Source organism: Aptenodytes patagonicus, chromosome 21, assembly GCF_965638725.1.
Source record: "Aptenodytes patagonicus chromosome 21, bAptPat1.pri.cur, whole genome shotgun sequence".
NCBI lineage: Eukaryota > Metazoa > Chordata > Aves > Sphenisciformes > Spheniscidae > Aptenodytes > Aptenodytes patagonicus.
Genome location: NC_134969.1, coordinates 804,690 through 832,485, shown reverse-complemented (window position 1 = coordinate 832,485; position 27,796 = coordinate 804,690). Strand labels below are relative to the sequence as shown.

The 27,796-nt window shown below is 51.1% G+C and overlaps 2 protein-coding genes across 7 annotated transcripts; one reads left to right on the top strand and one right to left on the bottom strand.

Moving 5' to 3' along the window:
- The first annotated feature begins 346 nt into the window (after positions 1–346).
- Positions 347–9,254, top strand: ZC3H12A (zinc finger CCCH-type containing 12A). Its single transcript, XM_076357299.1, has 6 exons — positions 347–425; positions 596–1,132; positions 4,379–4,518; positions 5,314–5,548; positions 6,102–6,208; positions 6,325–9,254. Exons 2-6 carry the CDS (start codon positions 639–641, stop codon positions 7,347–7,349), a joined length of 2,001 nt encoding a protein of 666 aa, XP_076213414.1. The 5' UTR covers positions 347–425; positions 596–638; the 3' UTR covers positions 7,350–9,254.
- An 11,061-nt stretch (positions 9,255–20,315) lies between these two features.
- On the bottom strand, positions 20,316–27,446 carry MEAF6 (MYST/Esa1 associated factor 6). Of its 6 annotated transcripts, XR_012996921.1 has the most exons (9): positions 27,346–27,446; positions 27,074–27,189; positions 26,894–26,981; positions 26,529–26,574; positions 25,662–25,854; positions 22,422–22,451; positions 21,596–21,629; positions 20,763–21,108; positions 20,517–20,560 (listed from the first exon to the last, which is right to left on the bottom strand). XR_012996921.1 is itself a non-coding variant. In XM_076357232.1 (8 exons), exons 1-8 carry the CDS (start codon positions 27,439–27,441, stop codon positions 21,100–21,102), a joined length of 612 nt encoding a protein of 203 aa, XP_076213347.1. In that variant the 5' UTR covers positions 27,442–27,446; the 3' UTR covers positions 20,316–21,099. The 6 variants fall into 6 exon arrangements, 4 of the variants coding, with proteins under 4 accessions (XP_076213347.1, XP_076213349.1, XP_076213348.1 ...); XR_012996922.1 differs by lacking the exon at positions 22,422–22,451 and adding an exon at positions 22,261–22,318 and having other exon boundaries at positions 20,316–21,108; XM_076357232.1 differs by having other exon boundaries at positions 20,316–21,108.
- Positions 27,447–27,796: the final 350 nt, after the last annotated feature.

Below are 27,796 nucleotides of genomic sequence, written 5' to 3'. Positions count from 1 at the left end.
CAGGGACCTGTCTCTACATCTGCCGGGGTTATTCCGCAAGGAGGCATCGGCGGGGCTGGAAGGGGACCAAAGGGAACCGCAGGGGCCGGGGACGGGGCGGGGGGGCGGCCAAGCTCCGGCCCCGCTCCGCTCGCCCGGCGGGGCAGGCCCGACCGCAGCCCCGGCAGCGGCAGGCCCGGCGGCAGGGCCCGAGGCGAGGCCGCACGCCGGGAGCGGGGCGGGCCGGGCCGCACCGCCTCCCCGCCCCGGGGCCGCGGCCGGGCGGGGCGCGGGGCGGACCGGGAAGCGGCCGCCGCTCCGCCCCCGCCCACTCTGCCCTTCCGCGTTGGCGCGGCGCTGCCCGGGCCCCTGTATAAAGCGGCGGCCGCCGCCTGGCCCGCTCCGGCCCCATGGAGACGCAGCGGCGGCCCGTCGGCGGCAGGCCGGTAAGAGAGGGGGGCGGACGGGCGGCCTCGGGGCGGGGGGCCCGGCCCGACACGCGGCGGCCGCGGCCTGGCCCGGCCCTGGCGGGGCCCCGCGGAGGCCGGGCCGGGGGGGCCGGCGGCCGCGCGGAGGCGTGCCGGGGCCCGCTGCTAACGCCCGTCTTGGCCCGTAGGTCCGGGGCGTGAGCGGAGGCCGGGAGTCCCCCGCGGGGAGCCATGAGCGCGGGCAGCGTCTCCTCCGTTCCGGGCTGGCCTGAGGCGCTCCCGGCCGTCAGGCCGCCGGCGTCCCGGCTCGGAGAGAGGATGAGCGCCAGAGACCGGTGCGAGAGCCGCTGCCTCGGCCCGGGCGGCCTGCCCGGCGCGGAGCCGCCCGAGGAGGTGCGGAGCCCCGGGCGGGAGCCCTGCGACAGCGCCGAGATGCAGCTGAAGGTGGACTTCTTCCGCAAGCTGGGCTACTCCTCGGAGGAGATCCACGTCGTGCTGCAGAAGCTCGGCCTGAACGCCGACACCAACACCGTGCTGGGGGAGCTGGTGAAGCACGGCCCGGCCGAGCGGGAGAGCGCCGAGGCCCCGCCGGAGACCAAGGAGGCCCCGCTGGTCCCGCGGGGGGGGGGCGCGAACAAGACCCCCGCGCCCGTGCCGGCCCCGGAGGAGACAGAAAGCGAGAACCTGAAGCCCATCGTTATCGATGGCAGCAATGTGGCCATGAGGTGCGTTTGGGGTTTCTGGGTGGGCACGGTGGTCTCTCCGGGGCTGTTGGTCCTTGCTGCGGTAGCCTGGTGAGGTGGTGCTTTTGTGTGACCTCCAGCTATGAGGCGTGCCAAGTGCTGAAAGCTTGGAGTCTGAAAACCTCTGGGGGTTTCTCACTGCAAACAGCTACTGCTGGATACCCTGGTAGTGGCTGGTAATATTTTCCACAGCACCTCACCAGTATGTGTAGCTCTCATGAGGATGAGCATCATGTTTGCAGATGCAGTCTGCCTTGTCGGCCTCTCCTGCCCATGGTCTCTGCTAGCCCATAACCAGTGGTCACAGGGTTCTGAGAAGAGTGGGCGTGCTTCCTGGGAAATAAAGACACTTCCTTCTATTTTCTAGCGTATGAGGAAGATAACTGGAGATACGTTGTCCTCTTACCTAATGGCTTTATGTAAGTTTCTCTAGCAGGAAGTTGCTCAATAAATAATTACAGGTTTAATTAGAGAAGGCTTTGTAATATGGAGCTGTCTCCTGCACTAGAGACTAGTCTCCAAATTGTGACTCTTGTATTTTGGTTAAATTTCCGTGCAGTGTAGAGAACGGATGGGATGCCAAAGGGGCACTCTACTATATGGTGTCACCAAGGCAGGGCTGCGACTCACCCTCAGCATCTCGGGTGTTCTGGTGCTGATGGTGCAGGTCCTGTCAGGTACTGCAACCAGAGGCAGCCTGTGAAGCCGCTTGGGTTGGAACACTGACTTGGGAGTGCAGGAGCCCTAATACCCATGGATCACTCAGAATCTCTGGGCTGGATATTTATTGGCCTGATGTCCCTACTTTCACCTTGGCTTTTGTTCCCCACGATGGTGAGCGTTGCCTGCCCCAACCCCTGGTCTTGCATTCCCCACCTCTACACAGCGAGGTCTGGGCTCTGTTAATTTAATGCACCAGGTTTCTGAATTGGGCTTTGTTGCAGTTTGAAAGCAAGCCTCCTTCACTGTGTTTTAGCTTAATAGATCTTGTAATGTGTGTTTGTGTACACAGACCTTTTTATAAAACAAAAACCAAACCAACCACTAACAGGGTGCACACAGAGCTGCTGCGTGCATTACTGTAGACTTTGTCTAAGGTGAAAGTGCTGAGTGGAGATATGTTTGCAGGTGTGGTTTTCTCTAAGCCATGGTTGACAGTTCTGAGAACAGGACTGAGAAAAGAGGGAGTACGGTCTGCTGTGTGACCGACAAACAGAGCCTGCGAGTCCCAGGGCAAATAAGGAATTCCGATGGTAATCGAGCAGGGCTAGAGAGTAAAAGACGTGACCTGGGCGTCTGCAGGAGAGCACAGTCCTGTGGCTGTGGCTCTCCAGCAGCTGTGCAGTCACTTGAGGAAAATGGCCCATTGTGATACCTGGGCGGATGAGTGTGACTCTTGCAGTGAAGTTTACCTTACATAAGTGCTCGGGCTTAAACAACAGAATTGGTTGTGTTTTTTGAATGAGGAACCTCTTACCGATGAAAATTATCCCAAAAAGCGCAGGAGAGATCACAGTAAATGTGACTCGGGGCAGGCCAGGCGGTAATAACATTGCCAATAGGACAGAGTTTGACATGAGAAAAGCAGTCTGGCTTTTTTAAGCAATTTGCTAGAAGGGGAATTCCATTCTGAAACTTCCTGTATTGATGGTGTGATGTTCCCTGCTGATTCATTTGCAGTGTGTACAGCGGCCTCCCTGAACAGCTCTTGACAAACATATGCAAATCATAGTGGAAATTAGCTTTTACTTCCTTCTAAGGGAATTTTTTTCTTGGCTGCTGCTAAATCAGATCAGCCCAATTAGCTACCTTCTATAGATTTGAGATTGGTAGCAGGGACTCAAAAAAAAAATCTCTGCTTTTCTCTTTTATCTCTAAAAGACTACAGTAACCTGGGTCTGGCTATCTATAGCAAAACCAATCTGACATCAGAGAACTTTTAGAGTATCTTTCTTCTGATTGTTAATGTCAGCCTTTCTGTAATTTGGGATTCTTAATGAAGATGTGTTAGGTGTCTCTTTAGGTGTTAGTTTTGGTGTTAAATGTATAGTTCTTATAGAATAATTATTTTGGTCCAACTCTTCAGTATTCTTAATAGCTTCAGAGAAGGGTGAGGACAGGAGGAGAAGTTGTTTCTTTCTAGTGGTACGGTTGTACTACAGTAATAGTGCTTCTTAGCAAAGACTCTGCTGACATGTAAGCTCTTTAGTAATTACTTTATGGAGGAGTTCACTAGCATGCTAAGTGGGGGTGGGAGTTGAAATGTCATTCAAATGTAGGTGGGAAGAGTAAGACTTGGGGCAGGGGTAGTGTCCAGGTGGGGAAAATCTTACTGAATTATGAGACCAGTTACCTTCAGTATAGTACATCTTACCAGAGTGTCATCCTGAAACACAGGCTGTTAGATCCCCAGAATGACAAATTGGGCTGTGATACAGAAATGTTGAAAGTTTGCCAGAACCATTATCAACAGAAGAGCTGATTACACTGTAAATACTGGCACTTGTAAAACAGGAGTGGTAGTTTCCTCTTAGAAGTTCTGGAAACTTATTGATGTGACCTAATGAATAATTAAGAAGCAGCTTTTTACATTGGTACGTAGCTTCTGACGCTGTTGTCAAACTTTGTTCTCAAACTGCCAGTGCTTAAGACATTCAGCACTGATCCTGTTGACAGGAGATGTTGCTATTTCATGCAAATAGTGCATTTGTAACTGACTTTTATGGGTTGTGACATAATGAAGAAGCATCTTTCCTCAGTGCTGATGTCCCTGAGTGCATAAAATGTCTTGTTTTTCTTAACTTTACAAGCAAAACACCTAGTGAGGGTACAGTTTACACTGGCAGAGATTAGCCACTGGTGCTAGCTGGCAGAATAGGACAAAGGGTGTTCAAGATCACATTGTACTCAGGGCTAAAAATAAAGATCTGGAGTCCAGAGTTGAAGCGAAGGCTCTGTTTCAGAGCAGCTGCAACAGTTACGGCTGCTTTCTCCCTGCCACTGAGGATTTGTGTATTTATTGGTATACTGAGGTGCTAAAAGCAGCAGTAATTCTGTGAACATCTTGGTGCTGCTATTTACAGGAGATGAGCAACAAATACTGATTGGGCTACTCTAATGCTTCTTCACTAAAGGTTGTCTCAATTGCTGGATCTGTTTACTTAGTGTATTGCCTGACTAGTCTGTACATAACCTGAATATTGAAATTCTCAATTTTCTTTGATGCAGCCATGGAAATAAAGAAGTGTTCTCCTGCCGAGGTATCCTTCTGGCTGTCCAGTGGTTTTGGGACAGAGGACACAAGGATATTACAGTATTTGTGCCATCTTGGAGGAAAGAGCAGCCACGACCAGATGTACTTATAACAGGTGTGGAAATATGAAAACCAAAAGTGGCTTTTCAGGCTTACTGCTTTGTCACTTAATGAGCTTGCAAAGTTCTGGCTGGTTAGTAATTAACTTATGAATGGAAGATCTAAGTAGTAGGAGATCCAGTAAGCTGAGCTGACCAGTGAGAATTAGTCATTAACTTCTCCCCTAAGCAAGTTCTTGCCTGGATCAGCTGGAATAATTCAGATAACAAAGAATGTAATACTGTTCTGCTTCCCAACTTGTCTTTTATTATTTGTGGGTTTTTTCCTCTTTCAGGGACACATCTTCATGCTATGTATTTGACTGTAACATATCTGACACTGTAGACTGAGCAGAATTTCTACATGCTAAAAGTTAAAGCTTGTTGCGAGTTTAGTCAAGTTACTCAAATTGAGGGGAGTTTGCTCTGAACTTGCAAACAGCTGAGATTTCTAAGTAACTCTACTCAGAAATCTATGCATGTAGTATGGCACTACAAAAGATACTAGTCTGCCAGTCTTAAATGCAAATCACACTTTGATGCGTGCAAAGGATTATGTGGATGGGACTTGCTGTATTACAGCAGCCTCTGTGGTGTGCTCTGAGTGTTCTCGGGTGCCATGCAGGCACCGTGGCTAGGAATCCACCTCTGGCAGCCTGATGGATGGTATAAGAAAAGAGATGAGAATACAGGCTGGGTTGTGGAGAGATGAAATGACTTTATATGAATTTTGTCGTTTATTTGTAATGTTACTTTATCTGTGCGAAGGCCTTTAGGCTGTGTAAGTGTGTTCACAGTTGTGTTTGTTCTAGACCAGTACATTCTCCGTGACCTTGAAAAGAAGAAAATTCTGGTCTTCACTCCTTCCAGGCGGGTTGGAGGCAAGCGTGTTGTCTGTTATGATGATCGATTCATTGTGAAACTGGCACATGAGTCTGATGGCATTGTGGTTTCTAATGATACTTATCGGGACCTGCAGAACGAGCGTCCTGAGTGGAAGAAATTCATTGAGGAGCGTCTGCTGATGTATTCCTTTGTTAACGACAAGTATGTTCCCATTCTTTGCTTTTAAAAAAGATCTGCTTGAGCATGCTGTCTTGTTTTAATGAAGCAATGGCAAGTGATGCATGAAAAGAGCAAAATGCTAGTACAGAGTAGAAAAAAAAAAGTCCTGTAGAGATATTTTTTGGTAGAAGGAAGTGTGGTGAGAAGAACTGCCCAACTCTGGTGAGATACAAAAGCATCGGGAATTGGAGTCATCTTAATAGCCATTCGTGGTTTGGAGCTAGGAGTTCTGCCATAGTGGAGTTCCTAGGAGAGCTCCAGGACTTGATTTCTTCACAGGACAATCATTAACAGGCCCAGCAGCAAGTACTAATTCTGGTCAGCAACAGAGCACAAAATCTCTTCTGTGCCTGAAGTGAAGCACTTCATGCCAGTCTTTACTAGGTGACAGGAGAGTTGTCACTGCAGTGAAATGGGAAAGCTTTTTAGGGCTCAGATAGCTTTTAACCTTCAATGAAATGGGAGACTGCTAGAAGAAATGAAACACTGGCCCAAGAAAATGAACTGTTCCTGACTGAGATTTATTTTTCTTCAGGTTTATGCCTCCAGATGATCCCTTAGGGCGACATGGCCCCAGCCTGGATAACTTTCTAAGAAAGAAACCTGTGGTGCCAGAACACAAGAAACAGCAGTGCCCTTATGGTAAGACCTGCCTTCTAAACATGAAGACTGAGGTTTCTGTGCAAGTGTAATTCATGCATTTGGTAAAATTCAGCTGGTCATTCCATGCTCATTCCATGCTCTGCCTTTCCTTGCAGGGAAGAAATGCACTTATGGAATTAAGTGTAAATTCTACCACCCTGAAAGGATCAATCAGCCCCAGCGCTCATTAGCTGATGAACTCCGAGCCAATGCAAGGTTGTCTCCTACCAGAAGTACCAGTGCCAAGGAGGAGAAAAAGGGCAAAAGAGGTTCCCAGGCAGAGCTCTTGTGCTCTGTGCCCACAGAGAGTGATAAGAGCTCTTTGCAGAAGATCTCTGCAGAGAGGAAAAGCTTGACCCAAAAAGCAAAGCCCAGTGATGTTCCCCTTCAGGTCAAAGGCTGTGTGTCAGGCAGTGTCCCTCCTAACAGTGGGAGCCACAGGTCCTCTGACAGGTACCAGCAGCCTCATATGGACTCTCTGTCTTATGTGTCTCAGGAGCATCTCGACTCAGGCATTGGGTCTTTGGAGAACCAACTGTCTGACATGTGGCCTTACAGATCTACCAGTCACTGTGATCATTCCCATGCTGATCAGGTGGCAGTCTGCACCTGCGGTAGGCAGAGACCTGTCTACCCACATTCTCCCAGCTTAGAGCAAAATGGTCTGGTCTCTTACAAGCATGGTTCCCATAAATCTTCTTCCTCTGGTGCTAGCTTCTTGCAGTATAGCCCTGAGATATCTCACTCGGGACCACCTCACTCTTTCTCAGGCTATGGAGTACCTGTACACCCAGCTAATGCTGGGCAATACAGTCTGCCCAATGAGTATAATGCCCCTCCACCCCATTCTCGCGAGTACTGGTCTGAACCGTACCAGATGCCACCTCCTCAAGTGAGATCTACCAGCGTGCGAGATCCTCGTTCAGTACAGAGAGCCCCAGGGCCAACATATGGGGATTCCTGCCAGTGGGCTGTCTCTGACCAGTTTGCAGAGGAGCGGGCCAATGTGCATGTCAAGCTGTGTGGCATATTCCATCCCCATTTAGTTGATGCTGTGATGAGTCGTTTCCCTCGGCTTCTGGATCCCCAAAGGCTAGCTGCAGAGATACTAACGTACAAGTCTCAGAACCCAGGTATATGAGGCAGATGCCGAGGACAGCCAGGCATGTGAGAAGCTCGAGGGGCAGTGTTTGCACTCTGTAGCTGCCATAGATGCCTTCTGAGGGCTCCTCCTTACTCCTTGGAAGTACCAGGCTCCAGTTGGAGGCTGGATACCAGATGTGGTATGCTCACAGCAAATTCTGGTCTAGACATGACAGTGTGCCCCTCTTAGAGACAGCCTAGGGTCCCATCTGCCCCAGAGAATGTTGAAGAGGCTCTGGGTGCTGAACAGAAGAGGCTGCAGCTTCAGCACAGGATTTTTCCTTTGGGGGTGCATGGTGAGTCAGGCACACCCTAAATTCCTGCAGTTGTTCAGAACTGAATGTGACCTTACTCCTCCCATTAGCTTCAGTTTTGAGATGGCTTAGTGTATTATCAAGCACGGGGAGGGAGGACTCTGGGGGGGGCTTGTGAAAGATAAGGGGGTACTACCTTTGCAGTGGTGTGAGGCTTATCTGTGAAGACTGAAATGCATTGTCAAGGCTGTTCTTAGCTCTTAACTAAGCCTCTTTGCTAAATCCCACCATGCAGATCTGTGGAAAATGTTGGATTATAAATCTAGTATGAAGCTAGGTTTAGCTGACTTTAATTTGGTTTTTAGTGCTTAGCAAGCTGCTCAGCTCCCAGAAATAAGAGGAGCTAGAAGTGCAATCCTTTCTCAGGATGAGAGGCCTGACAGTGCTCCAAAGTTACATGCAAGTTGTGTGTTCGGCATTTGCTGAAAAATGCAGTTGTCGGAACACATGGATGACCATGCTGTTAATGCTGCTCTAAAACATTGACCTTGGCTGGTAACCTGTCTTAGGCTATCTCTGTAAAACACTGACAAGGAGGATTTATGATGTTGTGCCTTTTGTCTTCATACAGCAATAGTCTTGAGCATTCAGTAAAACAGCTGTAGTCATGTCTGGACTGCTGCCAGTACTATTCCTGAGGATTCTTTAATATTTTTCTCCGCAAAGCTGTTGCTTCATCTTCCTTCTTATGAAAGTTTTCCTGTCCCCTTCAGCTTTGTCAAACTAAGCAGCATCCAAAAATATAGAATAAGACTTATTTGGTAAGACTGTTCCCCTTTCGTTCCCTCTTACTCTGTAAGATGTTTTTTACTGTAGATACTGTAACAGATTTTAAATATGCAAAACCAATTGCTGTAGTAATTGGTTCTGGTCCTGGAATTTCATTGTGCTTAGAATGCAGAGATGTTTCTTGCACTTGCAGGCCAGAAGCAGTTAATTTGTTGATACACATTGTATCTATGTTTTTTGTTATGTTTTTTAAAATATGTCCATCTTGTGGTTAAACCAAGGTTGTTGAGTGGCAAATTATGAAGGGGAGAGTGGAATACAGCTGTTTCTGAGAACCCTCTTCAGGAATGGTTCTGCCTATTACTGTTCTTCCCTCTGACTGTCCAAAGCGTGACCTGCCCAGACTGGCACCATGTGCCATAGAAACCACAGGGACACAGAAACCTGTATACCTGGTTAATTATGATACATTACAAATTAGTAATGTTTCATGTTAGTAAGCAAAATGCTTCTTAATTTTAAGTAACCTGATACTTTGCATATTTGTAAATTACAGGAAAAATGGTTTTTAATGTTATTGTCCAGCAACTTGCTGCTTGATGCTGTTTTTAATTAGTACTATTCTCGACTCAGCCATTGTGTTACTTGGTGTGGTGTTTTTTGTTTTTCTGGTGGAACGTTGATATATGCTTCTTCTCTTGCAATCAGAAGATTAACATTTTATACTCACAAGCTGACATTTTACTGAACTTTCTGTATCATTATGCAGTATATATTTTATGTACTGAATGGAGGCAGCCATGTGAAAGCCATGGCAAAGTAAGAACTTGTGTTATAGAAATAAAAACTGCTGAGTTGAATTATTTGGTCTCTGGTGGCTTTTTGGAAGACCATTCAACATTTTGGCTGGCTTTCTAGGAAAGCCAGAGAAATTATCCTTCCTCCCTGGGGTTCTTCTGACAATCTTAGATCTCCATATGCAGTCTGATGGCTGGATTTGACAGGCTTGTTAATTGATGCTGTGTGACAGGTCAAAAAAACCAAATTGCTCCAAACTGCTGTAGCAGGTAATAGCATGTCCAGTGTTTACTGTTTATTCAGCATTACTGAAGTTAGCTCACTGCACAGGGGATGCACTGGCAGTCGAGGTGCAATGAGGCGGCAGTGTGCTGGCATGTGGCTCGAACTGCAGCATGAGAACCGCAGTGGTGTTGGATGTCTCAGGTGCTAAAGAATAGTACACTCCTAATTATTTTGGAATAAATAATGTGGGCTGTGCTTCAGTTTTAACGACCAGTTCTGCAGTACAGTCTGGAAATGTGTATTTTATCCAGTTATGTAGCACATCTGTGCCAGATGTTGAGCATGATAATATGCTAACTGTAACATGTCAAGACTTTACTCTAAAGGTTTGTTATGAACTGGGAAGAAAATGCAGTAGGAATATCAATGCTGACATTTCTGTATAAGAATCTTCCCCTCCCACCTGCTATACTGCAGTACAGCATGTTCTTATCTGAATTGTTAAATAACTTTATGGTCTCTATTCAAATTTGTGCTTTTAATTTAATACAGAGCAGTGGCTGTTTCTAGTTAATCAAAAACAAGGGAAGCAGGTGCTCCTGGAGATAGTGCTTTGTTTCAAAAAAACAAATCTGAAAACCTCAGTCTGAAAGGTCATTTATTGGCTGTGGGAGAGGAACCCTCCTGAGGATTTCATCTGAAGTGACAGTAAGCTTGTGTGGCTCTGTACATGTATGATGGCTAAGATCTTGGGGGGGGGAGGGGGCAGAATTAAGCGATGTCATAGACTTGATCAGACCTTTTAACCAGGTGAAGACTCTTCTGCTGTTTGTAGTGGGGTCTGTAGTTGAAAAACGCTGCAGGATTTTAAGGCTGGTCTTCTAGTAAAATAATAGATAATTTTAGTTTTGCAGGATGTGTAGATGTGGGGGGGAGTGTTTATTTCCATCAAAGCTGGACTGATAGAACTAAAGGAATCCGTGCAGAAGCACAGAGGTTCATTACCATAACCAGGAAGGGAAGAGCTGGTTGTGACTTAGTTTGGTTGTGATGTTAACTTTTCTATTGCAGTGACAGTCCTGGTGGTGCACAGAGCAATTTGGGAGGGTCAGTCCCTAACAAATCTGGTCAAAATTATTCCCACAAACTGCTGCTGTGTATGCTGCCATGCTACCCAGAAAACCCAGTGGGAATCCAGCCACTGTTTCTCTGAATTCTCTCACACAAGGCTTCTGCGTGAGTGAACCTGCACCTCCTGCCCCTGGAGCATCTTGTGTGTTTGAGTAGTGCTTTCTTGTGTGCCCTGCATCCCCGTGGGCCTGTTCACTGTGCTGCTCAGGAGCTTGGGAAATGCGGGGAATGCTGGTCGGAACTGTCACTGCTGCATATTTATTTTTTTTTTCCCCCCCTGCACTGAGTCAGAGGAGTTGCCGATCTGCATGCTGCAGGCTGCTGCACTGGGGCAGGCTCTTGCTGTGCTGTTATTGTGGAATTTTCAAGACGCATCCTGTGGCTTACCGCTTCCTCGGGGCACATCGGCAGGGAGGACCTGTCATGATTGCTGTGTGTCTGCATTGTGTTTCTTATCCTTCTAAAATAGGTTAGATCTTCTTGTCAGCTTACTGAGTTAAGGAGGTCACACACAGGTGCCCTGTTGAAAGTTCCCTGTACTGCAGTGGGGTTGCCCTGCCTTCATCCTGTCGGCCTTGTGCAGTTGGTAAAGACTCGTGCGGAGCCCCGCAGGAGGCTGGCTCCTCTCCGAGCAGCTTTTCCTACCCTGACAGGCTGAGGAATTGCTGCTGTTCTCCTTGAAAGGGGGAGCTCCCAGGCTGAGCTGGAGAATGGGGTGCAGAAGGCTCCTGAAAAACATCGGGGCACAACCATGGGAAAGAGAAGAATTGCTGAGATGACCCAAGGCTGTTTCTGGTGGACAGTGGGGCCAATGGGAGCTGGCTGAACGGCTGCGAGCTCTGCAAGCACAGAGTGCTCACAAGTCTGGTGAGCCCATCCATTGCTAGCTCTTTCCTTCCAAATCAAGCATGCTGTCCTTCACCCTCCAGCAGTGGTCAAGTCATTCTCACTTGTCATCTGGGTTGTTCCCTGCTTGAGCCAGGTGCCTGCTCTCAGCAGGAGGGGATCACAGTGGCTGCATCCTTCTCAAAAGCACGAGGCAGTGTTAAGGGAACCAAGGAGGGTGGGTTGGGGTAGGAAAAACTCTTTTGATGTGGAAGTGAGGAGGCTGAGTGGGAGTGCTTGCGAAGAGGAATGAGGGGTCTACCAGTGTGTTTTGGGGGTAGAGGAGAACAGTTTCCTCTTTGCCTTTCCAGTTGTGCTAGAAATAAATGGAAAAGGTAATAAATATCATCCACTGTACAACAAAAGGATGAACAAGCAGGGGAAGAGCCCTCCTTCAGAAGTCAGTGCTGCAGGATATCTTGACTTTGTTTTTTTGTTTTTAAATCAATACTCAAAAGAGGGAAGGAAGAAATGGGAAGCTGTGCTGTGGCGCTCTCAGGGTAGGGACTGCTGGATTCTTGTCTCTCCTTCCCCTGTGACGGGTGGTGGACGCAGTTCCCTGCTCCCAGCCCAGCAGGGATCAGGCACCTGGTGTCTGCAGGGCCCCAGCCTGCTCTCCAGGGTTTGCTCGCCTCTCCCCTGCACCAGCTGCCCTGTGCCCTTCTTGCTTGCTGAACTTTTGTTTGAACCCATCTGGTTCCCTCCCATCGGGGATTTCCAGGATGTGGCTAGCTCAACTCTAACATTTTTAAGGCATTTCCAGAGGCAGGAATCTGATCCAAGGCTCCTGTATGGGCCGTGGGAAAGGGGCAGCTATGTGATGGAAGCATGTGCGTGTGCGGTGTCACGTGGGGGCTGTGGCAATGCCACCCGTCTGGGGAAGGCCACCCTACAAGGAAGCATCAAGCTGTTGTTTTCACCCAACTCTGAGGCTGCAGGGCTGTTTTTCTCCCTGCAGCTGGGAAGAGGTGTCCTGAGCATGGCAGGAGTGCTGCACTGCGTGTTTCAGAGGCAGTTTGGGGTACAGTCTTGCTGTAAGACAGAAATGCAGGAAGCGAGTAACTCCACAGAGTAAATGTTGCACCAAAGTGAACAGAAAGGTGCAACAGCTGGAGAGGGCCTGGGTCCTGCCAAATGGAAGGAAAGCAGGCAGAGGCAGGGAGTCTGGTGGTGTGCTGGGGTTGGCAGAGTGCTGCCTGCGCAGGTACCCATCAGTGCTCACCCTCCAGTCACGCATTTTTCACTTTGCCTGTCACCAGCCTTCCTCAGTGCTTGGGGTTTAGGCCCTGAATACCCCTGTGCTCCCTAAGGCCAGGGTTTGCCTGTGGAAAGTTTTCCCTTAAGGAGTTGCACGAGGGCAGCAGAAGTGCTTTCTCGCTGTCTCAGTCTCTCCTTGAGCAGACTGCCCTGAGCAAAGCTAAACCCCTTGCTGCAGCAATCGGGGTGGCAGCAGCCAGCTCAGGCCTCCTGGTGAAGATACGGGCCATGAGCGAGAAGCAGCCCTGAGCTTCCCTGTGGCCCGGTATACCTCCCCCACACCCCCGAAGGCCCACATTGCACAAATGTTTTGGAGTTAATACAGTGTCTGGTTGAGCAATAGGTCAGAAGGATTTGCATGGCGTGTTGGCCCAGGGGAAGGGTTTCCGCAGCCTGTGAGGCAGCTATTGCCTCACTCAGAGCTGGCGTGGTGAGAATGCTGCAGCGGGGGCTGCCCACCCACGAGGGGCTGCTCCAGTGGCGAGGAAATGTTGGCGAATGTAGCTAATGCTGCTTGATTTCACCCTCCACCTCCTGAACCCTGTCCATGGCAGAGTCACTGAGCCACTGGCAGAGTGGGGCTGGTAGGGGATTTCCAGCACAGCTCTGTGGATTGCCTTTGGAGAGCTGAGCTGTGGCTGCAGCAGGGCTGGGACCTTGTCCCATCGCTGTAAAGTTGCTGTCTGACACCGCCGGTGCTCCTAAGGTGTCTCTGTGTGGATGCTGCTGTGATTCCTGTGGGAGAGGGGATGGCCAATTTGGGGCTGGGGTTTTGCTGCAGCAGGAGTGGCTCATTTGCAGGACCGGATTTATTTTCGTGTTTCTAAGAAGTGTGGGGCTGTCCCACCTCAAACACTGTGCAGGAGCCAGGTTGGTGCAGGATGAGTCAGGCTGCTGCTATTTGCATTGCATCAGTTCCCTGACGGTGCGGGGTGTTGCATGGGCACGTTGGGAGGAATGATCCCTGCTCGCCGTAGGAGCCTGTCCCCAGTCCCTGCACTCGGCCAGCTCCCCGGGGCAGGTGTGGAGGCTGCAGCCAGGGCTGTGGGGATGGTTTCCATGTGCTCTCTGGGGCCCTGGGGATGGCAGCAGGGTCATGGCAGCTGTTCCATAGCGTTGTGGGGTTAATTCCCAAGCAGCATCAGACAAGTCTGCCTGGTGCTGGCAATAAAACCAGAATGAACGTATTCCCATAAAAGCCTTAGTGCTGGAGGTCAGTTCTCAGGGCTGCAGGACTGCCAGGAGCAGGGTCACTGGCTGACCCTCAGTCATGTGCTTGGGGGGGAAGGGGAGGTATTTACACTCACCCCAAGTAAAAACTGCAGCCCATAGTGAGCACCAGCTGGAGAGAAGGCAGGAGAAACTGGAGTTTCCTCTGGCCTGTCCCAGAGGAAGACGCCTGCCTGCATGGTGGATCAGGGCATCTGCCCTGCTTGGGAAGTAGGGCGCCAGTTACGGGCACAAATTTGTTCAGTAGTTTGTTCCCTGCCTAATGCAAAGGCTGGGGGCTCGGTGCACGTGCTTGGTGGCATCACTGGGCCCCCAGCAAGCTGCGCCTGTAGGTCACGCAGGCAGTGACAGCAGGAGCCTTGTGCTGCCCATGGCAGAGGGCAGATGCCCCTGTATTAGTGGCTGCCTTGTCTCAGGGGCAGCTGCAGCTTCTGCAATAGGCCACTTGCCAGCAAGTAGCTTCATTCTCCCTTTACCTGGCACTTGTTGGGAGTTATTAAGTGCCAGGCACTTGTGGGGTCACCGCTGCCAAGGGTGTAGGTAGCTGACGGTGGCAGACAGCGCAGTGCCAGGGCTTGCAGGGAAGGGCTGCGCACACAGGGCTGGCGAGACATGTTTTCAGCAGTGGGAACAGGGATGAAAAGAGTTTGCCCATCTCTTGGCAAGGAGCGGCTGGTTTGCATAGCCTTCTCGCAAGGTAGGATTATCTCCCAGGCAGGAAGCGCTGCTGCCGCACGCTCCCCTCAGCAGCACAGTTCACATTTGCAGCAAACACTTCCTGACTGAATCACCTCTGCGGCACGCACCGCTCCGGGCCAGGCCCTGGGCTGCCGCGGGGCGGGGACCGGTCCCCTCTCTGCTTCGGCAACAGCTCGTCTTGGCACCCCCTCCCCAAAGAGCTGTGGGACCAGGGTCTCTGCAGCGCGGTGGTGGCACAGCCAGCCCAGCCTGTGCAGGGGAAAGACCAAGCAAACACAACCAAGTGGAAAGTGGCCTCCTGTATTTTACAGCAGCAGAGCAACAGCTGGCAGCCCCAGGGGTAGTCCATGGCAGGGTGGGAGCAGCACACAGACCCCTGAGGCAGGACCAGGGCTTGGGCACAGGGTGGTCCTTCACCCCCTGCACCTCATGCAGCAGCCTGAGGCTGATCCTGCCACCCATGAGGGCCTGTGGCCATGCCAGATCTGCCCTCCTGGGGGTGGGAAGCTCAGCACCCTCCTCCAGCCCACCCTGGCCGCTTCCTCTCCCTTTGCTGGGCTGGGGGCTGACTGACCCAACACAGCACTTTGGAGGAGGCAGAGGCGAGTTTCCTCACATGTGCCCCATGCAGTTGGTGCAGCTCAGAGCCTGTTCCGCTCAGGACTGGCACTCCTGTGGCACAGCATCCCTGGCTGAGCCATTCTCCAGGCATGAGGGCCCCTGGGCCACCCCAAGAGAGCCGGTTCCCCCCAAGTGCTGTTGCAAGGAGCCGGCCGCGAGTTGCAACATGTGTGCGGAGCAGCTGACGGAGGGGATTTATCTGGCCAACGAGGAAGTAAACAGGGCAGAACTTGGTTTTTGCAATCCATCCATGGCCCCAGCGTCTCCAGCTTGTGCAAGGTGACTGGGAGCTGGCAGTGACCTTACTCCTCGCTCCTGTAAGCCCCCAACAAGTTGCAATGGATCAGGAAGATGCTCCTTGCTGGGCTCCACTGGAGAGAACCTGCCCAGGGCGCAGTCAGCCCCAGGGTGGCCCCGGGCACAAGGCGGCTGTGACCTGCCCTGGGCAGCACAGGAGGCAGCAGCTCACCCCGAGCTGCCTCCCGGCTGGTTCCTGCTCCTGGGAAATGGCTGCAGTTCTGCTGAATGGGCAGGGCAGGGCAGGGCTGGGCAGGACAGCACAGGGCCCGGCTGGCACTGAGGGATGGAGGCACATACAGAACGCAACTGGGACCGCGCCATCCTGACCTGTGTCCTGCGGTGCCTGGGCAGGGAGGGACATGTGGCTCCTTCCCATCTCGCCAACACCTTCACTTACATTTTCTGCCTGTCACGGAGCCGCTGGCCCCAAAAGGCTGCCGGGGCACAGGGCCGGCTGCCAGGGTGGCTCCCTCCAGCAGCATCCTTTAACAGAGCAAAAGGGCAAGAGGGGAAGTGATGGCCAGAGCTCTGCCGGGTGCAGCAGCGCCCAGCCGGGCTCGCGGCAGCGACTGGTCTCTGGTGCAGAGGACTGGGAGCCACGCAGGGGCCGCGACCTGGTGCTGGGGTACCTTGGGGGCAGCAGCAGACCCTGGGCAGCTGCTCCATGCAGGCCCAGGGACGGGAGCTGCACCCATGGAGCCCCCGCACCACTGTCGCTTCCTCCTGCCAGGTCCAGCTGGGGCCAGGCCACCGGCCCCTGGGTTTGGGCAGCCAGCATCCTGACCCTTCCCCAGCACGCTCTCCTCCCAAGTACTTCCCAGGGCAGTCCAGTGCCCACCAGTGCTGCCCAGTGCCCAGGTGCGAGCTGGTGGGTTCCCCATGCTGCTCACTGGCAGAGCTCAGCACGTTGCCCCATCCCAGGTCTGGCTGCAGGTGGCGGCCCCCCCCCCCCCCCCCCGACCACTGGCTCCCTGTCCCCCCAAGTCCCCAGCTGCTACCTACTGGGCTCTCTCCCTCGCTCCCACAGGCATTTTGGTCCTCCGCTTCCCCTGGTAGCTCAGGGCTGTCGCCGCTGTCCCACTGCCACGGACGTTCCTGCAGCTGGGACAGGGCATGAGGGTCTGGGGGACCGAGGGGGCTGGGGGCCCCAGGGGGGACTCACCCGCTGGCGCAAGCCTTGCTGCTCCTGCAGCAGCTCCAGGAACCGGCTGCTCCACAGCAGCTTCTCAGCGCCCAGCTCGGTGCAGAGGAAGCGGACGTCGGCCTCCAGAGCCTCCAGCCTCCCCAGCACAGCCTCGCTGGCGTCGCCTGGCCGCTGCTGCTCCGCTGCTGCCCTGGCACCACAGCTCTGCTCCCGCCAGCGCTCCACAACACCTGCCCTGCCCGGCCTCTGCACCAGGGACACCCCCACCTGCCCGCGCCGCCATGCTGGGTACCCACCTGCCTGTCCCGATTCCAGCGCAGAAGCGGAGCCCCCATCCTCCTCCTCCTCACTCCCCTCGCTGCCACTTTCCAGCCTCAACCGCAGTGTCGTGCTGAGCTGAAAGCCACCATGGACAGCAGGGACTGACACATACATAGGTAGCCGAGCCTGGATGGCCCCTGGCACTGACCCTGACCGGGAAACCCTGCCATGCCATGCCATGCCTTGGGGACCTACAGCCCCGCTGGCACTGCAGGGCCACCCAACAGACCACGTTACCAGGCTCAGCCGTGTCCCAGGGGTTGGAGCTCTCCACAGCCCCTGTGGCGTGGGGGCACACTGGGGGAGTTACCTCCTCGGTCACCTGAAAGGCGCCATCCCACCAGCTCTTGTAGCAGATCAGCAGGTACTGGGGGAGAGGATGGAGGCCATGTGGTGAGAGCGGCAGGCTCAAACCCGCCCCGGGGAGTGCAGAGCCTGGAGCAATGTCCCTACGTCCCCAGGGCTGTTGGTGGGCAGAACCATACAGTGCCTCAAGGCAAGAGCCACCCCCTGAGGACGAGGGTCCCGATCCCTCAGTCATGCTGCCAGATGGGGTGGTGCTCCACCCCCCCCACCCCCCCACCCCCCCCCCCCACCCCCCCCAGCTGCCCTGGCCGCACCGAACCACAGCCCCCAGTGCCACCGGTACAGAGACGGAGCCCTGGCAGCACACTCCACCCCGTGCCCCAGCCCCTGGTTCTGGACACACGCCACATTGGAGCTGACACAAGTGCGTGAAGGCCCTTGGGGAAGGGGTCCCACAGTACCAACCCACGCCAGCCTCCAGAACCACCGCAGCCCCCGGAGCGCCGTCCCAGAGAGCGACAGGAGCCACCAGCACCCGGCGCGCAGGAGCTGCCTCCACCTTGGCACCGGCAGGCTGCGCTGCCTGCCCATGGGGACCCTGCAGACCAGGAGATGGAGAGGTGATGTGCCCACGCCCCCGGAAGCCGCTGCCTTGCTCACCCACCACCCTCTGCGCACCAGAGGGACACGTGGTGCACCACTGCACACCAGCGTCCAGCCCAGCTCGCCGAGTGCCAGGCTAGCGAGAGGGAAGGCCAAGCACTTGCGGGGCCCAATCCCAGCACATGGCATACATGCTCAGTGGGGGTGCCTGCTCCCCCTCCCCAGCTCTGCCCCCTTACCCAGCAATGCACCACGCACAGACCCCTCCCGGACACAGGCGGGGTGGCTGCTGCCCCTCCTGCCTGGCGTCTGCTCTCGGTTGCTGCTCGGCCGCTTGCTTGGGCTCAATAAACTCCTGCCTAATCCTCTTGGTGACGAGGCTGTGCAGGGGATTAGCGTTCCTTCTGCTCTACCTTTGGTGGCCATAGGACAGTTGCTGCTCTGCCACCCCTCATTTGCTCTGTGCAGGATTCATCTTCTGCAAACAAAGGACTTGTGATTTATTTTTAACTAATACTTTTAGCTTTCATTACCATTCAGGTAACAGCCTGTGCAGCTCGCTCTGACTCCCATGTCCAAGGCCAGGCACTGGGGATCTTTAGTCACTCAGGCTGTTTAGGAAGAAAAATAGAAGTCTTCAGAAATAAAACAGACATTTTAGGCAAAACTGCCAGAGTCAGACTCCAGCATCCACCTCACGACACTCTTGTAGGTGATAGTGCTTATGCTCCCAAAGTGATCAGAGACCCCGCACACTGCTGTCCCCGCTCCTTACAGTAACACTGCAGGGAAACTGGTGCTGCAGAGCCGTGGCTATCAGTTCTTGCTCTGGGACAAGGAACTGTTCCAACTGCTGGGGCAGACTGCATGGGGCCCCACGGCCTCTTACTCTCACCTGTCTCACTGCAGCCAAAGGGCTGCTGATGGTCAGCAGGACCTGGGAGGGAATAGCTGCATATCAGCAGAACGGGGTTCCTTTAACTGCGAACCAAGCATTTGCCATTTAGCTTTCTGCCCTGATCAATGTGCTGGCTCCCCCGGGCTGCTGCCATCAGACACTGTCCTCGTCAGAACAGGCTGTCCCCTTCCTTTAGTGACAAACACTGCTGGAGGCTGGAAAGATTGCATTTTCCCCTTGTCCCCACAGCACCCCTAATGCGTATCACAAGAGAAAGCGGAGCTGATTGACACTTTGCCACAAAAAAATGCCTGTACACACAGGACTCCGAGCTACATGACCCCTTTGCTGTTTCTCTGCAGGTAAATGTTCTGGCCAAAAAGGTACAGCAGCTTTCCTCGAGGTCAAAGAGGTGCAGCAAAGATTTTTACCCTCTGAAGTTCAGGCGCTTTTGCAATCCTTGCTTTGGAACAGCAGCAGTAGTGGGAGAAAAGCTGCTTTTGTACCAAGGCCAAGTAATCAAAACCCATCAGCTACGACTTCTTTTTTCCAGAACTATGGAAAAGCAAGGCCTTTTAGCAGTTTATGCTGTTTCCTAGATCTTCCACCCCCCTGTATTTAACCTCTGTAACTTAAAACACAAAAAAGTAGGGCAAGCTTTGCAGCTCTCCCATTAAGCCGTTACATCCCGAGACCCCCCACAGATAAGCAGCCGTCGGCCCCTGACAGCAGAGCGCCAGCCGCTCGCTCTACTGCGGGATAAGCCAGCTCCCACCATGAACAAATACGGAGCTGCCTTGATCCCTGAACCAGACAACAGAACAAGGGAGAACTTTGCTCCTATACATTTGCCTTCACTCTTAGGTACCATTCTGCACTGACTGGGTTGCCTGGAGGGAGCTGAAAAACACCCAAGACACTGGGAAAGCAGAGGTGTAGCAGAACGGAATGAACACTCAGCTGTAACAAGTGCACATGCACGTACCGGGGAGCTGTAAGGGATACGACTTTTCCCATGGCACTCCCTCCACCGGCAACGTTTAAGCAGACACAAATGCATTACAGCACCGGTAACAAAGGCAATTTGCCACCTTGGGAAAAGCAAAGCCTATTTCAACATCAGCACTGATATCTTGACCTGGCTACTGTGAAAAGCACCTAACACCCATCCCTCTGTGTACTCTTCCAGTGGCAATCCAGACTGCTCATCCCTTATCTGTGGGCATTTTGCCAGTATCAGCAAGAACTGACTTACATCCAAGTCCTACCTTGAAGCAGGATTAGTTGAACACAGCTGGAGATTAGTGCCTGGCAATCCTTTCAAGTACTCAATGTTATGTCTACCAGAGGAAAGAAAGCACAAAGGAAACCTCCTAAGGGTCACGAGACAAGGAACAGCTACTATGCGGAAGTGGAAGAATCCCAGCAAAGTCCTCATAAAGCAGGTGGAGAATAAAAAGCACTAGGAGTCAAATTTTGGAGTGAACAAAACATGAGAAGAGAGACAAACATGTAACTTTTATTGTTTATGTACAAATGACAGAAGTTTGTATTAAAAAGAGAATCCACCCAACCTCAAAGATAGCAAAGAGCAAGATGGCTTTGAGCTCCAGCCTTCCCTGCATCTAAAAGCACTCCGTAAATTTTAGGGGATGGTGTTTAAAATTAGAGAAAAGGGTTAACCACCTTCTTCTCTGCTTGAGTAGGAATCAAAATGAGCTGTTCCACAAAATGAAGAACCTTCCACTCTACATGGATTAAAACAAAGAAACCAAAAGTCAATTTGTTAGCTATACACTTTGGTTTAAAAAACAAACAACAAAACCAACAAAAAAACCAAAACAAAAACAAAACTACAAAGCTAAGTATCAGCAACAAAAGTAATCTAAGTCTTACAACATGGATGGGACATACTGAATCATACCCCAGTTCCAGTGGAAAAAGAAATACCTCTCCATGGGTTTGCAGATGACAGGGGTGGCAGCAGCAACATCAGTCAATTTTAGGAAGTTCCCGACTGAGGTGGAAGCACAGAATAGTCAGGAATTCAGGACTACTACTACTACTACTACTACACCTTAGTCTTCCTGCAACTCAGGTGATTTAAAAATGATGCAAAGTACATGGTCCAAGATTTTCTCCCCCCATCTAAGTTCTTTAGAGTGAGCCACTCCCATCTGCAGACACTTGGCCAGAGAGCTGCCATCGTGCTCATTCAGTCGACTGGCATTTTTCTCAGTGGGGATTCATGTAGACCTAAATCCCAGAAGCATCAGCACTGATGAGTCTAGTAGTCCTGCAGAGAAAGGAAAGGACAGGCACATTAAGACCTTTCTACCTTCAATTCTGCTTGCAGAGCTGGGATTCTCAGTCTTCTCTCATTTCTACATACCATTAGTTGCAGGCAAAACAGAAAAGAGATTTTTTTTCTTGTAGCTAAACATTCAAAAGAAAGGACCCTTCAAAACCTTAGTTCAAGAACACATCAACTCAAACCAGATGCTTTTAATGTTCCAGATCATGACAAGATAATAGGACGCAAAACAGCTTTTTTCATAAAAAGTGCATAGGACTTAACTGTGACCTAGCTTCATAACAAGCCTACCTGGGCTTATTTACTGTTAAATCCACAAGACAATGCTTATTTCATACCATGATACTCCTCAACCATGAAAATAAGATCTTAAATTACAGCAGAGGGAGGCTTTTTAAGATTAGGAGTCAGTCAGCCACTCAAGTCTACAGATGAGCAATGAAAACAATGACAGAGCACTGATACTTACGGCTCTTGGCTTTTTGTTTAACTTGAGATCAATCCTGTGGTTGGAAAGATAAGAGAAATGTCCATTTCAATACATTAAACCAAGACTAGAGTTCAAAGAACCAGCTACTGCATATGGCACAGGCTACAACAAAGACTATTTGGTTAATTCAATCCACATTCTCAATTCGGCTGAGCCAAATCACTGTCCCAATATTACTGGACAAGAGAGCAGCAAAGAGACGGAGAGTGGATTCTTATTATTTGCCAAAATGCATATTCCGTCCACTCAAAAAACCAGTTAATAAAGGTTCATAATAAAAATCACAGGGAAGTTATGCAGCATAAAGAAGTAAGGTTAAATATGCATGCTCTATGTTAATGTGTTAGATGTGTAACTATGCCACAGGTAATTATTCAGACATAGTGGTAATGGTTATTTACTTGGAATAGAGATAGGAGTTTAAGACGACAGGGGTTATATGAGTCAAAGGTACTGAGTTCATTACATTTTTCCAGAAGGAAATATCCAAGTCTACACTAATCTCCTTAAGAAGCAAAGCCAGAAGAATCAGTTTTTAAACTAAGTTTTTAAGTTAAAAAGTTTATCTATTTAAAAATGAAATAGAAAGGTAAGGAAGAGTGAAGTTAATTTAATTTTGCTGAAGTTATTAAATAAAATGTTACCTCCATCACGCTTTTCTGTTTTTAAAAAAAACTTCCCAGCCTAACCTAATATACATACCTACAATTAAACAGATAAACTATGGGTTAGAAAGGTCTCAAAAGGCACATTGGTGTCTACACACTAACAACACAGCACAAGTACTAATTCAAGTCAAACTTACTCAAAGTCATAATCAAACATGCCAGACGGGCTGAGGGGCAGCATTTGAAAGGAAGAAAGCAATAGAAATTAATATACTAATGAATTAAATAAATTAGTTGATTAGCCACCCTAGCGAGATTACTAAAAAATAAAATAAAATTAAAAAATAATAAAGCCATAAAGTTCTTAAGATATCTTAACCAGAATTGGGCACAAAAAGCACTCCAGATTGGCAATCCAGAGTCCCCCTCCCCAATTGGATTTCTGGGAAAAAGAGGTGTTAGAACAGAGGCAGAGTGCTTTTACGGAGGGAATTTAGGTGCTGGAAAAGGAAGCTATCAGATGCGTGAGAGTGCACACTAGCTCACAGGCAGAGAGAAAAACTGATTTGCTTGCAAAAACCAACGAGCGGGTGGTCAGAAAGCAGTGGCTTTGTCTAGACTATTACGGCAAAGCAAAGCTTGTTCAGGCAGAGGTGGCGACGACACAGAACTAAGTGGCCCACTTTGCATTCGAATATTCTCATAATGCACACGCATACACACATCCTCTTGCACCCGCTTCCTTTAGTGAGCTAAAAAGAGAACACGGTCAATCGGCCACAGCTAATTACAGTTCGGTGACGTTCCCACCCCTTGTCTCAGCATTCACACGGATATCACAGCACTGTCTCTAGAAACAGTTCTGCCCCAGAGCTAACAACTGTATTTGTTGGAAAGGACTTATCATCACCAGCTGTAACTTAGTAGCTTTTCAGCGCTGAATTTCTAAGAGGAAACAGTATTGTTTTCTCCTGAAATACTTTTTAGCCATGAAAATTGCTGAGCACACAGAAAATAATCATCTTGGCCTTCCTGTGGTCTCAGAAGGAACAGAGAACGACTTCAGTAAAGACACTGTAACTTCCACCTGATTCCCTGTTTTTAACTGTTCGAACTGCCTATCCACACCAGTTCTGCCCAGTCCGAATCCAACTTCCCACACTGCTCTCGGTGGCACATGAAGTAGAAAATCCAGTGGAGTCAGTGCACCTTCAGGGTGCCTGTTCCCAACACCTCCCAGTTCTTCAGGAACAGGCGAGCAGAACTCAAACGTATGCTGGCAAATGGAAGAGCTTCTGAACAAAAAGAAACGCCAATATTTCTTTTTCTTGCCTTTTTTTTTTTTTTTGCATTCCATGACACTCAAGAAACAGACACGCAGGTCTCTTCCTAAAGAGCACTCTGGGCTGCAATGCATTTTAAAGCACTTAGCTGTACTTTCAGTAGACCGGGACTGTTCTGTTCCTTGCTTTTTTTTAACCTAGATATACTTGAAAATTGTTTGGTCTTTTCTGCCAAAATTTAGGGGATAGTCAGTAGCAGCATTCACAATTTTAGCAGTGTTTTTATTACAGACAAATTTAGTTATCTTCTTTTAATTATCTATCTGCCATGCTAAGCATTACAAAACAGTCAATTACTAACTGCAAAAGCCTTTCTGTAATGTAGATTTGTCTGACGTATCTCTTAGGATGATAAGAATTGCCATACCAGATCAGACTAGGGCTCCTCATGTCCAACATTCTGTCCCCGACAGTAGCCAGCATCAGCTGCTTCAGTGGAAGGAATGTAGAAGAAACCCCAAAGCAACACAACCTGTCAGCAGGGCAGTTCCTTCCTAACTCCTGTCGCTAAAGTTCGGGTTATGCAACGGAGCAAAAGAATTTAGAATATTTACAGCATTTGTATTGCACCCCACTGCGTCTGCGGTGCATTGGTTTGCTGTCCATGTAAGTGCTTAGTAGAATATTTTATAGTTTGTTTGAAACAGCAGTTTTCTTGGGCTGTACTTCAGTTTTACATATTGTTCCTCTGAACTTGTTTACAGATGTAGTTTCTTGTGTTATTCCTGAACTTCTTTCCAATTGTCTACAGGCAAAAAAAAGAGTTTTGAACTGCTTTGTATTCCCAGCTCACGATGTACCAAAGGGACATCCCGTACTTTAGGATGTTTGCCCAATTAAGACTGCTGTAGGAAGAAAATTCTGATCTAAGAGTTAAAGACACGCTAATGACTCAAAACCTAATGAAGGAGAAAAAGTAGTTAAACATTTTTCAAGTACTATACCTACCTCCGCATCTCCCAAACCAACCTTCCCCCAGCAATCTTTGTAAATTTGTACCACTTTTCTTTAAAACGTTTCTCTCCTGTAATTGTATGGGAAGGTCCCTTAAAGAGGAAAGCCCATCCACACACAAAGCCAACAAACTCAGAGTTAGCAAGAACGCTTGATTTTTAAAAGCTCCTTTACTTCTTTAGGCATCTTTAGGTACCAGTTCCAGCAATCATTTCCAGAGAGGTGCAGTTCCGCAGTGTCTCCTCTTTCCAAAAGCATGGATTTCCATGGGTTTTTTTTTTTTTTCCCCTTAGGGTGTGACTCCGCAGTGCACTGTCATACTCTGTAGAAATCCTTGGGCTAGCTCTGCCGCGGGGCACCGAGACACGGTTAAGCAGCAGGTTACGTTGGCCCGTGGAGAGCAGCACTGTAAGGCAGGGACTTTATTTCAGATTTCTGAGCCATCAGCCCGCCATGCTGCATCATGCCTTAGGGGCATACCTTAAGGGTCATCTAAATTCAACCATAAGGAGTTCAGAAAAGCTTTGTTTCACATGAATTTCAGGCCAGTTTAATAACAAACACTTTGAGGTTAACGTGACAAAGCAACTCTTCCATGCCATAATCAAAAGAAACTCAGTTTGGGACACTGAAAACTGAAAGAGCTCGGAGTGGAAATCTTAGTGAAGAGTGTCCACAACCTCCAAAACATTCCAATTTGCTTTTTCACCCTTCTTTTCCAAGGAAAGTACTGACATCATTGCTATCTTTCTTGGTTCTGCAGAAACCAAGAAGCAAGCACAGGAGGCCAGGACTGCAATCTTCCTCTACTGGAAGGAAGACATCTTTATTCTCCTGGACAGACAGAGGAGTTGAAAAAGCCTAGTCAAAAGCATAGCTGTACCAGAGCTGGAGTTAGTACCCTGTGCTGCTTGTTTAACTTCCTCAGCATGCTCTTCCCTCCTTGATACAACGGGGGCAATGGGGTCCTGATGAACACTACAGGATGCATACAACTAAAAACCAGAAAAATTACCAAAACAAATGACCCGAGCTGCTCATTATTCTAACAAGTTACTAGCTCCTTTCACATAATAAGGTAAATTCAACAACAGCTAACCATTCAGAAGGCAAGACAAGAAGGCTGCTGGTACCACTAACCTGTGTCGATTTTTGTTCTTCCGTTTTTTGTGGCTGCTGTGGTGGCTCCCAGAAGAAGTAGAGGAAGCGGCTTTCTGGGGTTTCACCCCCTGCACAGACCCATCCAGCTCTTCAGCATCCTCCTGGTTGGGCTCATTCTCCTGATTGTGAAAGTCTGGAGAAGTGTCACTTTCTGTGCCGCTGCCTGGCTCCCCTAGAGCATGACAAAGACAGACGAGCACAATGGTTACCTCCCTGCAGCTCACATCCCAGGCTGCCCTGGCAAAGCCCTGCATGGAAGAAGCAATCCTCAGCAGCAGCGCACGGGGAAGCAGAGACGTGCTGAGCCTTATGGCACCAGGAGGTAAATAAGAAAACCTGAAAAATATTTCTGAAGGACAGCAAGCCACCTCCTCAGCAACTGAGGCACGCTAGAATTGCACCTGATTTGATATTGATTACAAAAACGTTTTTAAAAATCCTGAACATAAGTGCCTCCTCCCCGTGTCACTTGCAACTGACTGACAGACACACAAACAGAAACGTGTTGCTTCAGCTCTTCTAACCTCTTTCTCCAAAGAGCACCAAATCCATTTAAATAAACTGTATGCACAAAAAAACCTTGCTGAGCATAAAAGTTTGCTCGAGAAAAGAAGCTCAACTTTACTTCTGTTTCTCACAGTGCCACTTTGCTGACTTTTGTAGCTAGAGATTGTGCTGGGAGCACTCGGGAGCCGGCCTAAGAGGAGCAGCCACAGGTCCCTGGACAGGGAGAACTGTGGGGGAGCAGTGACTACAGCACAGATCCAGACAACTGGAGACAGAGCTGAATGGTGGGGAGAAGGGTAATTCTTTCCAAATCCTGAGAGAAATGAAAAAGTGACTTACGCTTCTCAATGAGCTGGTCCTGAACTCCAGCTAATGCACTGACCGCCTAGAAAACCGAAAAGGATGTTAATGAAAGCAGAACAAGCGTGTGGCACGGGTGGTTCTTGACTGCGGTTCCCTTTCACCTCTCTGGGCACTAGGAAAAGGGTTTCTGAAAGAGGCTGAGACATGGGATGAAGATGCTCGGGTCGGGGGACATAGGGCAGGTGCAGGAGCTTAAATGGAAAGCTGGTCCTGCAGCAGCCCAGGCGACCACCACGGGACCAGCTGCACCGAGGAGCACCAAGGGACGGGGACAGAGACAGCGACAGGGACGGGGACAGGGATGTCTGCTCAGCCCCGCCGGGGCCCGGCCTGGCACTCACCGCTGCCGAGGTGACCGAGGACTTGCTGAAGAGCCGCTCAGCCTCCTTGAACTTGCGGTTCCTCCGGTCGTTTTTGCTGTTGGAGTTCCTGAAACAGGGAGAAACAACATCGTGGGGGCCCGGCGGGGCGGGCAGGGGCAGGCGGGGCGGGCAGGGGCAGGCAGGGCCGCCGGGACTCACTTCTGGTTGGTGAGGTAGCGGTCCCAGCCGCGGATGATGTTCCCGTACATCTGCGTGTCCTCCAGGTAGCTGCCCTCGAAGGCGTAGATCTGCCGCTCCAGGTTGGCCAGCGTCTCCTGCCGGGCACAGCGCAGCGCATGGAGCGGGCCCGGCCCCGCGCCCGCCCCGCGGCCCAGGCCCCGCCGCCCGCCCGGCCCCGCCGCCTCCCGCGGCCTAGGCCCCGCCGCCAACCGGCCCCGGCCCCGGCCCCGGCCCCGGCCCCCGCCGCTCACCGCCAGCTCCTGCTTGCGCTTCACCAGCTCGGCCAGCTCCCGGCGGGTGTCGGGGATCTGCGGGGGGCCGCCGGCCTTGGCGTGCAGCGCGGCCATGGCGGCGGCGGCGGCCTGCGCGGGCCGGGCGGGGCGGGGCGCGGCGGCGGCTGCGCTGCCGGGAGGGGCCGCCGGGGGCAGCGCCGAGCCCGGCCCGGCCCCGCCGCTCCGCTCCGCCCGCCCGGCCCCGCGGCGGCGCGTCCCCCCCCGCGCCGTGCCGCAGCGTCGCTCGGTCACCGCGCGGCGAGCCCGCCGTGCCGGCGGGACGGGAGCCCCGGTACCGCAGCGCCCAGATCAGGGAACTTTCCCCTGAGAATAAGGCAACGCATCTGGAGGCCCCGGCTCAGGCGCTGCGCGGCCGCTGGACCGCGGCGGCTTCGGATTCCACCACCCCCGGCCTCGGCCCACCGCCAGC

Coding starts and splice junctions, on each gene's coding strand:
- ZC3H12A (XM_076357299.1), top strand. CDS start 639: ATGAGCGCGGGCAGCGTCTCCTCCGTTCCGGGCTGGCCTGAGGCGCTC. Junction 1,133..4,378: donor GGCAGCAATGTGGCCATGAG/GTGCGTTTGGGG, acceptor TCTTTGATGCAG/CCATGGAAATAAAGAAGTGT. Junction 5,549..6,101: donor TATTCCTTTGTTAACGACAA/GTATGTTCCCAT, acceptor ATTTTTCTTCAG/GTTTATGCCTCCAGATGATC.
- MEAF6 (XM_076357232.1), bottom strand. CDS start 27,441: ATGGCCGCGCTGCACGCCAAGGCCGGCGGCCCCCCGCAGATCCCCGAC. Junction 26,982..27,073: donor CGCTACCTCACCAACCAGAA/GTGAGTCCCGGC, acceptor TCCCTGTTTCAG/GAACTCCAACAGCAAAAACG. Junction 25,855..26,528: donor GGACCAGCTCATTGAGAAGC/GTAAGTCACTTT, acceptor GTCATGCTCTAG/GGGAGCCAGGCAGCGGCACA.